The following is a 17,108-nucleotide window of genomic DNA, read 5'->3' as shown; positions in this document are numbered from 1 at the left end:
TGTTTGTACAGAATTTGAGTTATGATCAAATTCTTCTAATATCAAAATTTTCTAATATCAGAATTATATTTGTAGTGTCAACAACATAAAACATATTAGTTCAAAGGTGCTTGTAATACATCTAGTTTGTATGGTTTTCAATACATTATTTTTAATCTAGATGTATGATAATGTGGCTGTGTATTGTTTGTACAGATGCTTTATCATTTTTCCAATAATTTTTTTGTAATAATATTTGCTTAATGAGAAAGTGAATGCACAAATTTTGTTTTTATCAGTGGGACATATGATAAAGATTTGCTTTGACGTTTTGTTTGCTGAATTGTTTTTATTTTCTTTTGGTCACCGTGATATAATAACTGGTCTAATCTTAATAACAAACATTTAGTCATTTTAAGAGTAAAAGCATGACTTGTTTTTTTAAAATCTATTTGATTAACAGTGGATTTTTTATTTTAATACAAATTATCTTAAACTCCTAGTTGAATACACCATAGCATTTTTGTCGGCAAGAGACAAGCAACATATTTATTTGTGAAATTTTAATAATAATGTAATACTTAAAGCATCAACATCAACAAGCTCCACAAAGTGTTTTCAACAAAATCAAAATATTAATATATATTTAAATTCTATTTTAATTTTTTTATAACAAAAGATCACTTAGTAATTAGACATGTATCTCATGGTGTTCTCAAAATATAATGAAGTGTTCTCATCTTTTTTTTAACTCAAGAAAATCTTTACTTCAAAGACCAGATACATAAAAAAACTCAACTCAGACATCGTAAAGACAATAAAAAGACTAACACCTCTAGAACCATTTATTCAGACAATAAAAAAAAGTAACACCTCTACACAAACTTCTTCAGTCTTTCCTGATAACTTCTATGTGCTTTCCATATGGGTCTGAAGCATGTACCATCCTCAAGTGTAGGCCAGTCCCATATCCCTGTATTTCTAGGGTAAGAGCAAATGGGATCCGACAGATTGCGTTGTGATGCCAACTTCGGTGGTGCTTCTTTGGCTAAAAGAACATTGTGGCCTCCATCCACTAGATAATTGTAAGCCAAGGTGAAGTCATGGTCGCTTGAGATGATTAAAACATTTTTACTCAACTCTCCTTCTACTGCCCTACCCAGCAAGTGCGTGATTGAAATAGAATCAGCCAAATCTAGTTGTCGCTCATGATGTCTAAAACGGACGTCGCTGGCAGGTGAAAAAGACTTATTTCTCCTTCCGAGCACAGATAGCAGAACTGGAACCTAGAAGGATTCTTCTCAAACGTGAAGCTTCCATACTCCTCCAGCTTTTGTTCATGTCTTCGGCTGACAATCCCATCTCTACCACATATGATCCTCGTACTAGAAATACTAAACATCTTATCAATTTCTTGCACAGCGCTGTTCAAGTAACTTACCAAATCTGCTGGATCGGTTGCTTCACGAATCCGACAATTCTAACCATCGAGAAAGCAATCGACTTCGTAAAGTTTATTTAGCCTCGCCATAAAAAAAAGAAAGAAGATAGACTAGAATAGAATCAGAGAGATCGAAGAGTCGTAGGAGAAAATAGGAAAGTAATCCGAAAGAGAGATAGAAGAGGCTATCAAGGTAAGCGCTGTGGAGACGGCCAAATGTTCTCATCTATATGAGAACTCTTTCTCTCTCCTACTTTTTTTTTTTCTTTTAAGTTGAGAACACCTTTGAAAACTCATTGATGTAAGTGCTCTTAGAATTTAAAAATAACATCTCAATAATACCATAAAAGCTAACCCTAATTGCTTCATTGGGGAAGAGTGAAATCGATGAAGCGGATTTTTTTTGCATGAGAAAAATTGTGAAATTCTTCTTTCTATCCAAGATGTTTAGAATTTGACATCGACAAAACTCTTAGAGAAGTCGATTTCAACACTATGTTTTCTAATATCAAACTTTTATTTGTGGTGTTAACAACATAAAACATATTAATTTAAATATATATATTTTAATTCATATAGATTGTAAGGGTTTCAACACATTATTTTTATCTTTTTTATTTGTCGACACACATTATTTTTTATCTAAATGTATGATAATGTGATAGTGTATTGTTTATACATATGTTTATTATTTTTCAATTAAAATCAAATAGTTGTTGTTTGTAATAATATTTTTAATGAGAAAGTGAATACACATAATTTTGTCTTTATCCTTGGGACATATGAAAAGGATTGCTTTGAAGTTTTGTTTTTGAATTATCTTTTATTTCATTGGTCACTATGATATAATAACTGTCATAATTTTAATATGAAACATTTAGTCATTTTAAGAGTAAAAACACAATTGTGTGTTAATATATAGAATTTTGACTTATCGTTTTGCAAAAAAAAAATTAAAATTAAATTTAGACAACCCAAATTTGTATTAGTTGAACTAAAACATAGAGCATATGCCATGTAGCCTTTTTGTTGACAAGGGACAAGTAACATTTTATTTCTGAAAATTTAATAAAAATGTAATTCATAGAAGTAATAAATAAAAGAAAATAATATATTGGTTTATTAAAGGATAGAAAGCTATTTTAAGTGAGTTAAGCAAATATTTTTTTAATCAAAGTTTAAATTGATGATCGAAGTCTGTTATGTCATTATTCTCTCTTGCAACATATATTTATGTTCACTCGGAACATATAAGAACTTTAACCTAACACCAATAAAAGATAGTTAAAATCAAAAACAGGAATGTTCTTATAGTGGATTGTTATTGCTCACCAACACCAGCATGAAATTATTATTTTTTAAAACCTTTTTCCCGGGTGAATGAATTTCAAGAAAATAAAAAAATGAGAGGGACAAAGAGACCAATTTATTAAAGAGTATTTGCGTCTCATATACACATTGTTTTAACTATTTAGAAAACTAACTATACATACTGTTCACAATTCAATATTCCAAATCAGACCCTATAGCTACATCTATTAATAGATAGCTGATAGTTGTCGAGTGTATTGATAAAGAGTTTGAACTTTTCAATCCAATTACATGTAAAATCACTTTAACAACAAAACGTCCTTCTGGGTTCATAAACACCAAATTCAATAAAACCTAATTCAACCAATCAAGTTTCGAAGCCTAGAACTTTGCCCTGTTTCCGATTCACAAAACGTATTAATAATCCAGTTGACATTAACATTGGCTAACCTGAGCGGGAGTTGGGATGGCTTTAGACGACGGCGGCGCCGCCGGAGGATTCTTAGGACGCGGTTGTTGCGCGTCGGCGAGCGCAGGACACGAGTGAGCACCCATTACCGGTGTCTCGGCAGGAGAAGCCGATGTTTTCCAGGAGACTTGGTCTCGCCATTACCGACGTGGCTGATCACTTCTCGATCATCAGCCAATGATCTCTCAGTCTCCGCCATGATCAGATAGCGTTTAATCAAATTCAATTGGATCAGTAACAGAACAAATGATTGTAGGATCAAAAGCAAAGTGACGAAGAAGACGATAGAAGAAGGGAGAATGTCTCTGTGTGTTTTGGGTGGGGCTTTTAAGAGTAACACTTACCAGCAAAGCCCTAGTTCTTTTTTTTAATTAAAAAAATATTCCTTCTCTGATTTTAATTGAGAAACGGAAGCTTTAACTGTTAAAGAAAAAGAAGATCTGTGAAGAAGATTCAGGTAGAAGAAGAAGCAGTCTGAAGAAATAAAGATAAAAAAAAAGATTCATAAAGAAGAAGAAGCCAAAACAATTGTTAACCGAATAAACAACAATTGTTTGGATATGTATTTGCCAAAACGCACTTCCGAGGACCAACAAAAATCTATTTTTTGCGCGAATGTCGACTACACGTAGGGGTATAAATGTCTCTCTAGTTGGCACGCATTCCATATCACCTAAATACAGAAACATTTTGGTCATACACTTAATTACCATGTTTTCCATGTATATTCAACTAAATCACTCTTTATTAAATGCCTGCAAAAAAAAAAGTAAACTGCAATTATTCGCCTCCGCTGGTTTCTTTCATGACTATTGTCATTGCTGGAATAAAGTTAACAAAATGATTTTCCTTGTTTTTTCAAAAAGTCACTTACACACACTTTTCAAGATCTAATTAGAATTTAACCCCTTTAATTAATTCTCTTAATCATCTCATTTAACAGTACTTTATTCAGAAAAAAAAACCATAAACGAACTCAAAGCACAGCAGAAAAGAAAAGGTTACAGAGCTAAAGCCAGTATAATTGGAGTCTCTCTCTCTCTCTCTCTCTCTCTCTCTCTCTCTCTCTCTCTCTCTCTCTCTCATTCTCTGACTCTTGTCTCTGGTCTCTTTGTCTCTTAACTTTTGCTAAATCTAATCTATTACAGAGGTACGCATCTCATAAACCCTAAAATTCATTACAGTACTTGTAGTGGATTTTTTGTTTCCTACATTTAATGTTCTCTGATCTGATCTATAACCTTCTTAGTCATTCTCGAGATCTAAAGTTTCAAGATTGAGTTTGTTACGTAAATTTTCTAATGACAAAAAAATTCAAAATTGGCTTATGTTTCCTCACTAACTACTACTTTTAAGTAATGTTTCTGCTTTGGGAGATTTATATCTGCAAAATATTTGTTTGCAGGTGGGTTTAAATTGGCATCATCCTTGAGTTGTGTATCTTCAATTTGTCTATATTACATCTCTCTACTAGTGCCCATTTCCTCATTTGGATCATAAGAGTGGAAACGACTTAGTCTTGTTGCTCTTAGAAAGCTTTCCAAAAATGGGCTTGATCAGGTGGTGATGAGACTATGTACTACTTCAAGATTGGGACAAAGATTCTTAGGACAGCAAGAGGAAAGTTTTTGTTTCCGACATGACAAGTCCTTGGTTCAAGAGTCTTTCCTCTGTGTTTGGTCTCAGACCACGGATCAAAGCCTTGCTTTTCTTTATACTCGGTGGTGTGACTCTAGTCACCATCTTATCACCGTTCTCATCCACTTCCTACGATGATTCTACTTCTTCAACACTTGTTCCCAACGTTTACAGCAACTACAGGAGGATCAAGGAGCAAGCTGCTGTTGATTACCTCGATCTGAGGTCTCTCTCCTTAGGAACTACTCTACAAGAGTTTCCTCTGTGTAGTAAAGAAAGAGAGAGCTATGTGCCTTGTTATAACTCAACAGGGAATCAAGAGGGTGACGTGTTGGACCGACACTGCGAGTTTGAGAGAGAGAAGGAGAGATGTTTAGTTCGTCCTCCGAGAGACTATAAGATACCGCTTAGGTGGCCACTTGGTAGAGATATCATATGGAATGGGAACGTCAAGATAACCAAAGACCAGTTTCTTTCTTCAGGAACGGTCACAACGAGGTTAATGTTGCTTGAAGAGAATCAAATCACCTTTCACTCGGAAGATGGGCTGATCTTTGATGGAGTCAAAGACTACGCTCGTCAGATTGCTGAGATGATTGGCCTAGAAAGTGACACTGAGTTTGCTCAAGCTGGTGTAAGTCCTCTGTTTCATTACAAATTAAGAAAATTGTTAATCTTATTTTAATACATTATCTTATTAATTAATGAGCTGAAAATAAGGACACAAAACTAGAAAATTTGTCTAGTTATATGCATTGAAAATGTAAAACGATACTTAATATGAAACGAAAATGTAAAACGATACTTAATATGAAACGGAGGGTTTTTGGTGATGCTTGCAGATACGAACTGTGCTAGACATTGGTTGCGGATTTGGAAGCTTTGGAGCACATCTAGTGTCTTTGAAGATGATGCCTATATGTATAGCTGAGTATGAGGCAACTGGGAGCCAAGTCCAGTTAGCTTTAGAGAGAGGTCTTCCAGCAATGATTGGCAGTTTCTTCTCAAAAAAGCTTCCTTATTGATGTAGATAGATATTTGGAAATATTCCAAATATCTTATTATCGTTTTTATTAATTATTTTAGATAATTATTTTTAATATTTTAGGGTTTATGGTTTTATATATATAGGCGTCTTGGCTTATGGTTGTATTCAGTTTATGAGTTATGATTTGATTAATAAAAGTTAAGAGTTTTCTCTTTGTTGTTCCTTGTTTTCGGTAGATCATTGGTGATCTCAACGAATTTAAGAAGACATTGATCTTAGGCATTCTTAGACTAAATAAGATCTTTGTGATTATCCTAGTTTTCTGGATATTCTCAGAATCAACGGATCTCTAGTTCTATCTTATAAAGCTTCCGCTACATCAGGTGGTATCAGAGCCGCGTTTCTTTGGTTTCTCAATCGAAGAACGATTCCGGATGTCATGGTGAGTATTAGCATCTATCATATCCGGGGCGAAAGTCCTTTTGTTGAGAGAAAAGAGAACATGAGATGTATAGAGAGATTTATGGTGATCCGATCTACGACGTGTATGAAGATGATGTTCAAGTTATTGAGTTTGTCTTCAAAGAGGGATCTTTTGAAAATCAGAGCCGTGCAAAAATAGGGCGAAATTGTGTTGATGAAGATTTCGTGCATGATCTACTGCGTGCAAAGTTTGTGCAAAAACGGATTTGTGAATATTCATGTTATAAACAGATCCGTGCAAAAGTCGTGCAAAACATGCTATTGAAGATTCGAGGAAGAGTTTTTCTTGGAAAACAAGATGGATTCAAAGACTACGAACAAGACGAATCTTCTCCAACCCGGAGAGAATGATGTAGATAGATAACTCTGCCTTACTCAGCTTGGGTGATGAACGTTGTCAGCTTGAGCAAACTCAGTGTCACTGAGTTTCATCACATCAGCACATAACTCAAAATTGTGACGCTTGAACTCTGCCTTACTCGACCAAGGAAAGTCTGCTTGGGTGATGAACGTTGTCCCGGTGAATGAACGTAACACTCTCCCTCTCATACTTGACCGTGGCTTTGCTGGTGTTCTACATGACTGGTGAGTGTGTAGATTGGTTAAAGCAGAACCTTATGAAAAGCCCTTCTTGAATTATCTTCTTTGTTGACTGCGCAGGTGTGAACCATTCCCAACATATCCAAGAACATATGACATGCTTCATGCTAATGAACTACTCACTCATCTTAGCTCAGAACGGTGCAGCTTGATGGACTTGTTCTTGGATATGGATCGGATTCTTCGCCCTGAGGTTCATTTTAGTGAAACATCATTCTTGTTTTTGTTTTAATCTTACATTTATAATAGTAGTAACAAAACTTGACCTTTGTGTGATTAGGGATGGGTTGTTATAAGTGACAAGTTGGGAGTAATAGAGATGGCACGTGGACTAGCAACTAGAGTGCGTTGGGAAGCACGTGTCACTGATCTTCAAGACGGTAGTGACCAAAGACTTCTTGTCTGTCAAAAACCATTTCTCAAAAGATAACTTGCTGCCGAGTATATTCTTCTTTCACACACAGCATAAACAAGTAAACAACACTCACTAGTCACTACTACACAAGTTTTTTCACGTGTAAGTTCTCTCCTCTTTTACTTGTGTGTCTACTCTAAAATCAAATCCTGAGCTTCAGTAAAAATGTAAATCAATCTGATGTTTGTATAGATTTATTTGTCTGCTCTTAACAGATCCAAGTTATGCCTCCTGCAAAGTCTGGAGAGAAATTATTTGTTTTTCTGGGACAGAAGAAGAACAGTTGGAGAAGGTTTTGTAAGAGTGGAAGCTGTAGGTATGAGTAGAAGAAAAGAGTTAAAAGATTCAATATTCTTGTTTTTGTTTTAATCTTACATATATAGTAATAGTATAATAGTAATAAACTTGACCTTTTTGTGATTAGGGATGGGTTGTTATAAGTGACAAGTTGGGAGTAATAGAGATGGCACGTGGACTAGCATTTAGAGTGCGTTGGGAAGCACGTGTCATTGATCTTCAAGACGGTAGCGACCAAAGACTTCTTGTCTGTCAAAAACCAATTCTCAAAAGATAACTTGCTGCCGAGTATATTCTTCTTTCACACACACACCATAAACAGCACTCATCACTAGTCACTACTACACAAGTTTTTTCACTTGTAAGTTCTCTATTCTTTACTTGTGTGTCTACTCTAAAATCAAATCCTGAGCTTCAGTAAAAATGTAAATCAATCTGATGTTTGTATAGATTTATTTGTCGATAACAGATCCAAGTTATGCCAAATTCTGGGAGAAATTATTTGTTTTTCTGGGACAGAAGAAGAACAGTTGGAGAAGGTTTTGTAAGAGTGGAAGCTGTAGGTATGAGTAGAAGAAAAGAGTTAAAAGATTCAATATTCTTTCATTTATCTTTGTAATTTTTGATCTGAAACATTACTGTAGCTATATATATGTTTTTATTCACCCCAATTTTTGTTTGCTTTAATTTTGAAAACAAGATACACCTCTTTTTGTTTAAATTTATTTTCGAAATTGTATTGTTTTGTAAGGCCTAAGATGAAAGTAAATGAGTTGTTTACAGATTATTAAGAAGTTTGAATCTGTTAACCCTTAAACTTCTCCCAGGGGAATGTTTTTGTATTTGTATCTGTGTGAAAAAGCAAATTTAGAAGTGAGATAAGATGGTAATGAATGTATTCAAAAATGTATAAAAATGAAAAATATGTTTATGGAAGCTGTAGGTATGAGTAGAAGAAAAGAGTTAAAAGATTCAATATTCTTTCATTTATCTTTGTAATTTTTGATCTGAAACATTACTGTAGCTATATATATGTTTTTATTCACCCCAATTTTTGTTTGCTTTAATTTTGAAAACAAGATACACCTCTTTTTGTTTAAATTTATTTTCGAAATTGTATTGTTTTGTAAGGCCTAAGATGAAAGTAAATGAGTTGTTTACAGATTATTAAGAAGTTTGAATCTGTTAACCCCTTAAACTTCTCCCAGGGGAATGTTTTTGTATTTGTATCTGTGTGAAAAAGCAAATTTAGAAGTGAGATAAGATGGTAATGAATGTATTCAAAAATGTATAAAAATGAAAAATATGTTTATGGAGATGCGGGGGATCGAACCCCGTGCCTCTCGCATGCAAAGCGAGCGCTCTACCATTTGAGCTACATCCCCAACTGCTTAATATGTTTGATGGAACTTTATATCATTATATAAATATTTCATTCGTTTGGCATTCTTTGTCTTAAACTCTGTTCATTTACTAACTTGATATATTTTCAATAAACATGAAGGGAAGAATTTCAGTAAATACATAAGAAGCATAAGAAGCCCTTTGGGCCCTTAACACTCTTTAATTAATATGAAGGCCCGTTTGAACAAAAAAAAAAATATAAGAAGCCTTACTCAATAACAAATAAAAGGATCTCTTTAAAAAAAAATCATAAGCATCTTTAAGATTTGAACAATATGGTCCATTATATATCTGCTATTAAGTGTTAGTGTCTAATTAAGTTCTTCAATCCAAAATCTGTAACACAGTGAACCTTTATAAATTAATAATGTTGGGACTACACCAAAACTATAAATTTTTATTAATTTATAGAAATTATTAATTTATCGAAATACTAATTGAACTAAAAACTCAATTTAGAATTATGAAATTATATTAATTTATAGAAATATTAATTTATAGATTATTAATTTAAAAAGGTTATACTGTATGAACATGTTATTGACGTCCAAATGTTTTTGCAAATCATTCGTCATAAAGCACGACAATAACATCCAAATGTTTTTGCAAATCATTCGTCATAAAGCACGACGTTCTGAAGACATGTGTCTTCAAGATTTTACATTACTGTGAGTTTGTAGTCATTGTCCATTAGAATAGAATATTGGTTCGACATCATAAATGAAATTTGATAATACAAATATTTATTTGGAAATTCAGATATTCATATGTGTTTAAATATATTGATTAATTTATATAGTACGTAGGATATTGCTTATAAAAATATTTATCTTAAGTTGTTTTTCTTTCTGCTACTTGTTTCCATTGTAACTTCTGTCAAAAATTAAAATGGTGTAAAATTTAACATCAGTTACCAGATATATAAATATTGTAACTTCTGTCAAATATTAAAATGATATAAAATTTAACATTCATACCAGATATATATAGCTGTTTTCCAAAAAAAATCATATATTTAGCTTCAACTACGAGTATCTTAGAATTTTAATTATATATTTAATAATAAATAGTCTTGGAAACATGATAATTACAATATTTTCATATTTTTAAAATATCCGGTACTAGTTGTTTTGCCCGCAATGCAGGCTTAATAATTTATAATTATTTATTAGTGTATTAATTCTAAAATTTAAAGATCATTATATTAATAATTTTTTATGTTTTTAGTCAATTTAATTTTCTCTGAAATTATTTTTGTATTTTATCTTCATTTTTAAAATATCATTAAATCTGTAAGATTGTGAAAAAGCTACACATTAAACATTCAATAGATTAAGGAGAGGTTATTGGTAAGTGAATCCATTGTCATTGTTATTGGTTGTTAGATTTCCAAAATCTTAATAGAATCCATTGTCATTGATTTAAGAATTTTCAAAATCCATTCAAATCCTTTTTTATTATTATTGATTCTTTAATTCTAACCAAATCTAGTGTTACTAGTAGATGGATTCTTTCATTTTTTATTCATAATACTCAACTTTCAAAATATCATATGTAACCATGTGATTTTCAAAATCCATGTGATAATTCCTACCAAATATCTATTCCACCGTGAATCCAAATTATATATCCAAAACTATAATTTATTACATTTTATATACCTTTATCAATTTTGAATATATAATTATATTTATAAATATTAAAAATTTGAAAATAATTGTTTTTAAATAGTTTGAAAAGGCATTTTCAAATTAATAAAATGCTTTCAAACTATTTTTAAAACAATTTTATAACTATAAACTTGTGTACATTAGATTTGAATATATATGAAGATTAATAATAAATTATTTAATCTATGCTACTATTTACGAGTTGATTTTTTCGTATTCGAGTACTTATGTTAAAAATTGAAGTGGTTAAAGTCTATGTTATTCTTAATGAATAGTTCATATTTAATTTTTATTGTTTATTAAAATTTATTCATTGTTGATTAACGATAATAAACTTGTTAATAGATTAGAAACGTTTATAACACTAATAAACTGTAAACTAATACTTTAATCTTAACTGATATTCCTCTTTATATTTACAAGTGATGTTTTAATTGTTTGTAGATTGGCCAAAAATTATATTAAGTAATGACTTTGTTACACTATATATTTAGCCAATATTTGGATATATCTAACATACATTTTGTAATTATATTTTATTATCTAATATTAACAAGTTATAATATATCAAAACCTTAAAAGTTAGAACTGTTAATGTTTTTAATACCCTTAATGAATTATTATATTTTAACAATAAATTAATAGTAAAATTAAAAAAAATTCAAACGAAAAATGGAAATATGTATGATAATAATGTTTATTTGATATTTTTGTGGTGTTTGATATTACTTGGTGTTTTTCCCACACATGCATGCATAATTATCTTACGAACATTTATTAGTTTATGTTTTACTAATTTAAAAACCAGCATAAATTGTAACTACTAAATTATTGATATTATATGTGGATGTTTATATCTTTATATAATTAGATAACTAAATCTATGATTTTGTTCCATCAATATAAATATTTCAATGTCTAAGAATCTATTTATTCACGAAAATTATGTGTTTTCTCTGTAAAAACACACACCCATTATTTTTGGTACAAAAATTCATTTATCTTTGAACACATGAAAGATCAAAGTGAATATCATAAAATTCATTACTAATTTACAAAATCAGCATACATGTTTACTCGACAGATGTATACAAAGACTTATCTTACTAATTCATAAATTTTATTTTTCTATAAAATAATAATGATTATCATTAGGTAATTAAATCTGTATTTCAAACAAAACTTTAAGAACATTGCACATTTCTATTTTTATTTTGACAATTTTTATTATAACTATTTCATTTATATTTTATGATCAATTATATAATGAATAAAATATTAATTCATTAAGGATATCATCGATGTTAACCACTCTAACTTTTAATGTGAGAGTTCGGTTGCAAAAAAATTACTTCGCAAATAATAGTATAGATTATCTTATTTATTGTTATATAAATAGTTTTTTTCCATGATTTTAAATGAGTCAATTACTTTAATAAATAATTTTAATAATATTTAGCTATTAGATAATAAATAGTTTTAAGAAAAATATGATAATTATCATCTGCAGTTTTAATAATAAACAGTTTTGGAGTTTGTTAATATAAAGCTCACTGATAGCATATACAGTTTATTATTTTTATTTATTAGTGTTTAGTTTAAAATTTTTCACTAAAACTTGTAAATTTTGCTAATATGTATTACCATAAAAATTCATGTTTAGGTTCTATGGATACCAAAACAGTATTCAATTACGTGTTGTATGACAAACATACGAAAACAAATTTGCAAGGAAAAGATAAATATTTTAAAACAGAAGAGACATCCTAAACATTTTCAAAAACTGAGTAGATTTATTTGTTTATTGTAAATCATATTTTTTTTTAAAAATGATAATTCCTATATATGTTGTTTTTATTTAGAAATAATAATTTCATTATAAAATTTTAAAAATAAGATAAAAATAATTTATAGTTAAATACTAATTAAACAAAAAAATTGTATAAAAATAATTTCTAAAATATTTTTAATATGTGAATACTTTTAATTTCGACTCTAGGATATTTTGATGAATTGTTTTTGATATGTATAAATACTTTGATGTTTAATTTAAAATTTTTGAAAACATTTGAACTAATAAGATATTAACTAATAAATATTCGTAAAACGATTATGACTACATGTACGAACAAAACAGCTAGTATATATATACTGAGTTGTCATCTTCTCCATAATTTTACGCTTAGTCAATAATTTTTATAAATATTTTAATAATAAATAGTTTTGGAAACATGATAATTGCAATATTTCATTTTTACAAATATTTGATATTATCTTATTTATTATTATATAAAAGGGAATTTTCATGATTTTAAGTGATTCAATGATTTTAATAAATAATTTTAATAATATTTAAATATTAGATAATAAACTATTTAAAGAAAAATATGATAATTATCATCTACACAAATATTTTAAACTATCTTATTAATATTATATAAAAAATATTCTTCTGGTCTTATATGTCATGAAAAGATTATATTTATATTTTTGGTGTTTAAAGGTTATATAATTTTGGATTTTACTAGTATAAATGCATTGATAGCGTATATAGTTTATTATTTTTATTTATCAGTGTTTAGTTTAAATAAATACTTAATACTTATAAATTTTGCTTATATGTATTACCACAAAAGTTCATGTTTATGTTTTACTGATACCAATATAGTATCCGGTTACATGTCGTATGAAAAACATACAAAAAAAACTTGCAAAGAAAAAGATGAATATTTTAAAACATAAGAGATCTCCTAAATTTTTCAAAACATTGGTATATTTATTTGTTTATTGTAAATTATGTTAAAATAAATCTTACATATGTTGTGTCATTATTTAGAAAATATGTATTATAAAGGTTAAAAAGTAAGATAAATATAATTTATAATTAAATACTAATTAGACATAAAATTGTATACAAATATTTCTAAAATATTTCAATATGTGAATGCTTTAGACTTTTTGACTCAATAATAAACACACATATATATTGATGAATTTTTTTTTCTTATATATAAATAATTTTATGTTTGATTTAAAAAATTTCAAAGCATTTTAATTAATAAATATAAACTAATAAATATCAAATAATAATATTTGGTTCGAGATTGGTGGGAAAAAACCTACATTTAGAAAAGACATGTCAAATACTATGTTATATGCCAGAATATATATGACATAAGTATATAATACTATATAAATCATCACTCAATATATTCATTGTCAACTGATTCTGTCTTTAAAATGCCTTAACTTACCAACAATAATCAAATATTGATTTCGCTGTTATTACATGCTTTATTAGTCCTTATACTAATCTGAAACTCGAAACTACGCATCCAAAAAAAATATTTTTATAATTGATGTATATTTTTTGGTAAAATGTTAAATTATTATTACCAAATTTTCATTTTTTACAGAATTACGAAGAGGACAAGAAACGGAATTGCAGAAATTGAAACTAAATAGAGCACCTAAAAAGAAATGCAACTTCTATTACAAAGAAGAACAGTCTAAGAGATGAACCGGAGGCAATATAATTGATGTATATTATAGATACAGATAGCTCCGAATATACACGTATATCTATGTTGGAATATTTTTGCTCATGTGTTCTGTAAAAATCTATTATGGTAGTATATGCAGATTATTCAATAGGACATGAGCAATACAGAACTTTGCATAAAAGTTAAAGCACGTGAAAAACTAAAAATATATTTATATGTAGAAAGATTGTTCTTAGAAATAGAAGGTATGATAGAGATGCGGAAGCTTAATAACGAAATCAAACTCAAACTCTCCAGGAGAATTCGAATTCAAAGCCGGATCTTGTTCTTGACGAAACAGTCGACAAAACAAAGGGGTTTAAGAGTTCTCCTCTTCAAGCTCAAAGAAGCTCAGGTTGCAAAAGCAATAGATTAATTCAACGTGATGATTACAATAGATCCCTAGGGTAATATATACACCAACTAAATAGATACAGATAACTCCCAATCGTAACTGAAATAACTATCCTTATCTTTAATAAAACAAAACCGAAATAAAAATAACAAATGTCTTCCTTGCTATCCACGTAAGACGAGCAGTGTGCGAGTCTTCAACGGTCATAAGATGCGCTGCATCAGGTCGCCCCCGGTGAGGAAAGCTTCGTCCCAGAAGCTACAGGGTCATTATCACCATGGAAACGGGACAAATGTTTCACATTAAAGACGTTATGTGTGCGCAGGTGAGGAGGAAGACGAACACGATAGGCATTGGGGTTGATGCGTTCCAAAATCTCCACTGGACCAATCTTGCGGGAACGAAGTTTGTTATACTCACGAATAGGCAACCTGTCCTTGGTCAAATACACCCAAACCAAATCTCCCACCTGAAAAAGTACTTCACGTCTCTTGACATCTGCAGCTTCCTTGTACTTCACAGTCGCCTGCTCCAAATTCTCCTTAGCACGACGATGTATGGACTCGAGCTCAGAAATGAAATCAACCGCTGTACCATGATGTCGAGACTTATCTGGCAGGACTGACAAGTCTAAAGGACAGCGAGGTACTGTTCCATAAATCACCTGAAAAGGACTATAGCCCAACGTCCTATTCACAGCATGGTTGTGAGCAAACTCAGCCTTGCCAAGATGAGAGTCCCACGACTTGATGTTATCGCCCACAAGGCAACGTAAGAGATCACCCAACGCACGATTAGTAACCTCAGTCTGCCCATCCGTCTGCGGGTGATACGCAGTGCTCATATCCAAACTTGTGCCAAGTTGCTTCCATAGAGATCTCCAAAAATGACTGAGAAATCTAGTATCCCTGTCCGAGACTATAGAAAGGGGAAGACCATGGAGCCTGTAAATCTCACGGAAGAACAACGTAGCAACATTGACTGCATCAGTGGTCGTTTTACAAGGTATAAAATGAGCCATTTTCGAAAAACGATCCACCACGACAAAGATCGAATCAAAACCTCGCTGAGTACGAGGTAAGCCAAGGACAAAATCCATACTCACGTCAGTCCAAGGCTGAGTAGGAATGGGTAATGGTAAGTAAAGACCTGCATTAGTTGCTTTACCCTTACCCTGCTGACACACACGACAACGGGACACAAAACGCTCGACGTCCCTACGCAAGGATGGCCAGAAATAAGAGTGCGAAACCAACTGAAGTGTGCGATCTCGCCCCACATGGCCCTCATTATGAAGCTCGCTCACAATCTGAAGCCTCAGACTGCAGTCAGGAACGCAAATACGCAAATCCTTAAACAAAAAGCCATCGTCCAATGTATAGTCAGAAGTAATCCCAGCAGTAACATCCGCTAAGATCCGAGAGAAGAATGGATCAGTCGGATATAACTCAGCAAAAGAAGCAAAGCCGACAACAGAAGCATGCATTGTAGACAACAATGTGTGACGCCGACTTAATGCATCTGCAACTCTATTGAACTTCCCTGGCTGGTGACAAATAGAGAACGTAAACTGCTGCAAATAAGCAATCCAAGAAGCATGTCGAGATGAAACCTTGGCTTGGCTATCAAGATGGCGCAGAGCATCATGATCGGTGAACAGAATAAACTCGCGATGCACCAAATAGTGACGCCAGTGCTTCACGGCTTGCACAATAGCATAGAATTCTACATCATAAGTAGAATAGCGACCACGAGCCCCAGCGAGCTTTTCACTGTAATACGCGATCGGTCTCCCTTTCTGGCTCAACACGGCACCGATGCCTAGTTTTGATGCATCGCAGTGCAACTCGAAGGTCGTCTCAAAGTCAGGAAGAATCAAGATAGGAGCAGTCGTGAGCTTCTCCTTTATTAACTCAAAGGCGTCTGAAGCCTCCTGAGTCCACTCGAACTTGCCATCGCGCATACAACTAGTAATAGGAGACATGATCGTACTGAAATGGCTCACGAAGCGGCGGTAGAAGGAAGCTAATCCGTGGAAACTGCGTACCTCAGACACTGTTTTTGGGATCGGCCAAGACCGTACGGCCTCTATCTTGGACTCGTCAACCGACAGTCCTTGCGAAGACACCACATATCCTAAGAAAAGGACTTTCTCGACGCCAAACTCACACTTGTGACGAGCTGCAAAAAATTTCTCTTTGCGTAAGACCAAAAGTACCTGGCGTAGATGCTCTTCATGGTCCGAAGCAGAAGCACTGAAAATCAAAATGTCATCAAAGTAAACGACGACAAACTTTCCTATAAAAGGACGTAGAGCCTGATTCATGATTCTCATAAATGTGCTAGGGGCGTTGGACAATCCAAAAGGCATGACAAGCCACTCGAATAGCCCTTCCCTGGTTTTGAAAGCTGTCTTCCACTCATCTCCAGGTCTGATACGAATCTGGTGGTAGCCGCTTTTCAAATCAATCTTCGAGAAAATTGTAGCAGAACCGATTTGATCAAGTAGATCATCA

General features: G+C 31.9%; 1 protein-coding gene and 1 non-coding gene across 2 annotated transcripts; one reads left to right on the top strand and one right to left on the bottom strand.

Annotated features, from left to right (window-relative positions):
- Positions 1-4,375: 4,375 nt before the first annotated feature.
- Positions 4,376-7,376, top strand: LOC108807982 (probable methyltransferase PMT5). The gene is made up of 6 exons (XM_056987038.1): positions 4,376-5,472; positions 5,681-5,856; positions 6,163-6,268; positions 6,773-6,894; positions 6,970-7,102; positions 7,190-7,376. Exons 1-6 carry the CDS (start codon positions 4,840-4,842, stop codon positions 7,337-7,339), a joined length of 1,320 nt encoding a protein of 439 aa, XP_056843018.1. The 5' UTR covers positions 4,376-4,839; the 3' UTR covers positions 7,340-7,376.
- Positions 7,377-8,933: 1,557 nt separating this feature from the next.
- Positions 8,934-9,006, bottom strand: TRNAA-UGC (transfer RNA alanine (anticodon UGC)). Its single transcript has one exon. It is a non-coding gene; the product is annotated as a tRNA-Ala (tRNA).
- Positions 9,007-17,108: the final 8,102 nt, after the last annotated feature.

This window comes from Raphanus sativus, chromosome 6, assembly GCF_000801105.2.
Source record: "Raphanus sativus cultivar WK10039 chromosome 6, ASM80110v3, whole genome shotgun sequence".
Classification (NCBI taxonomy): Eukaryota; Viridiplantae; Streptophyta; class Magnoliopsida; order Brassicales; family Brassicaceae; genus Raphanus; species Raphanus sativus.
Note: the sequence above shows the minus strand (reverse complement) of the source record. Positions and strands in the feature narration are given on the sequence as shown.

Bases quoted from the DNA above. Each gene is read 5' to 3' on its own strand.
- LOC108807982 (XM_056987038.1), top strand. From the start codon at position 4,840: ATGACAAGTCCTTGGTTCAAGAGTCTTTCCTCTGTGTTTGGTCTCAGA. The intron at 6,895-6,969 runs GTGAGTGTGTAG...TTGACTGCGCAG, and splicing joins GCTGGTGTTCTACATGACTG to GTGTGAACCATTCCCAACAT. The intron at 7,103-7,189 runs GTTCATTTTAGT...TTGTGTGATTAG, and splicing joins ATCGGATTCTTCGCCCTGAG to GGATGGGTTGTTATAAGTGA.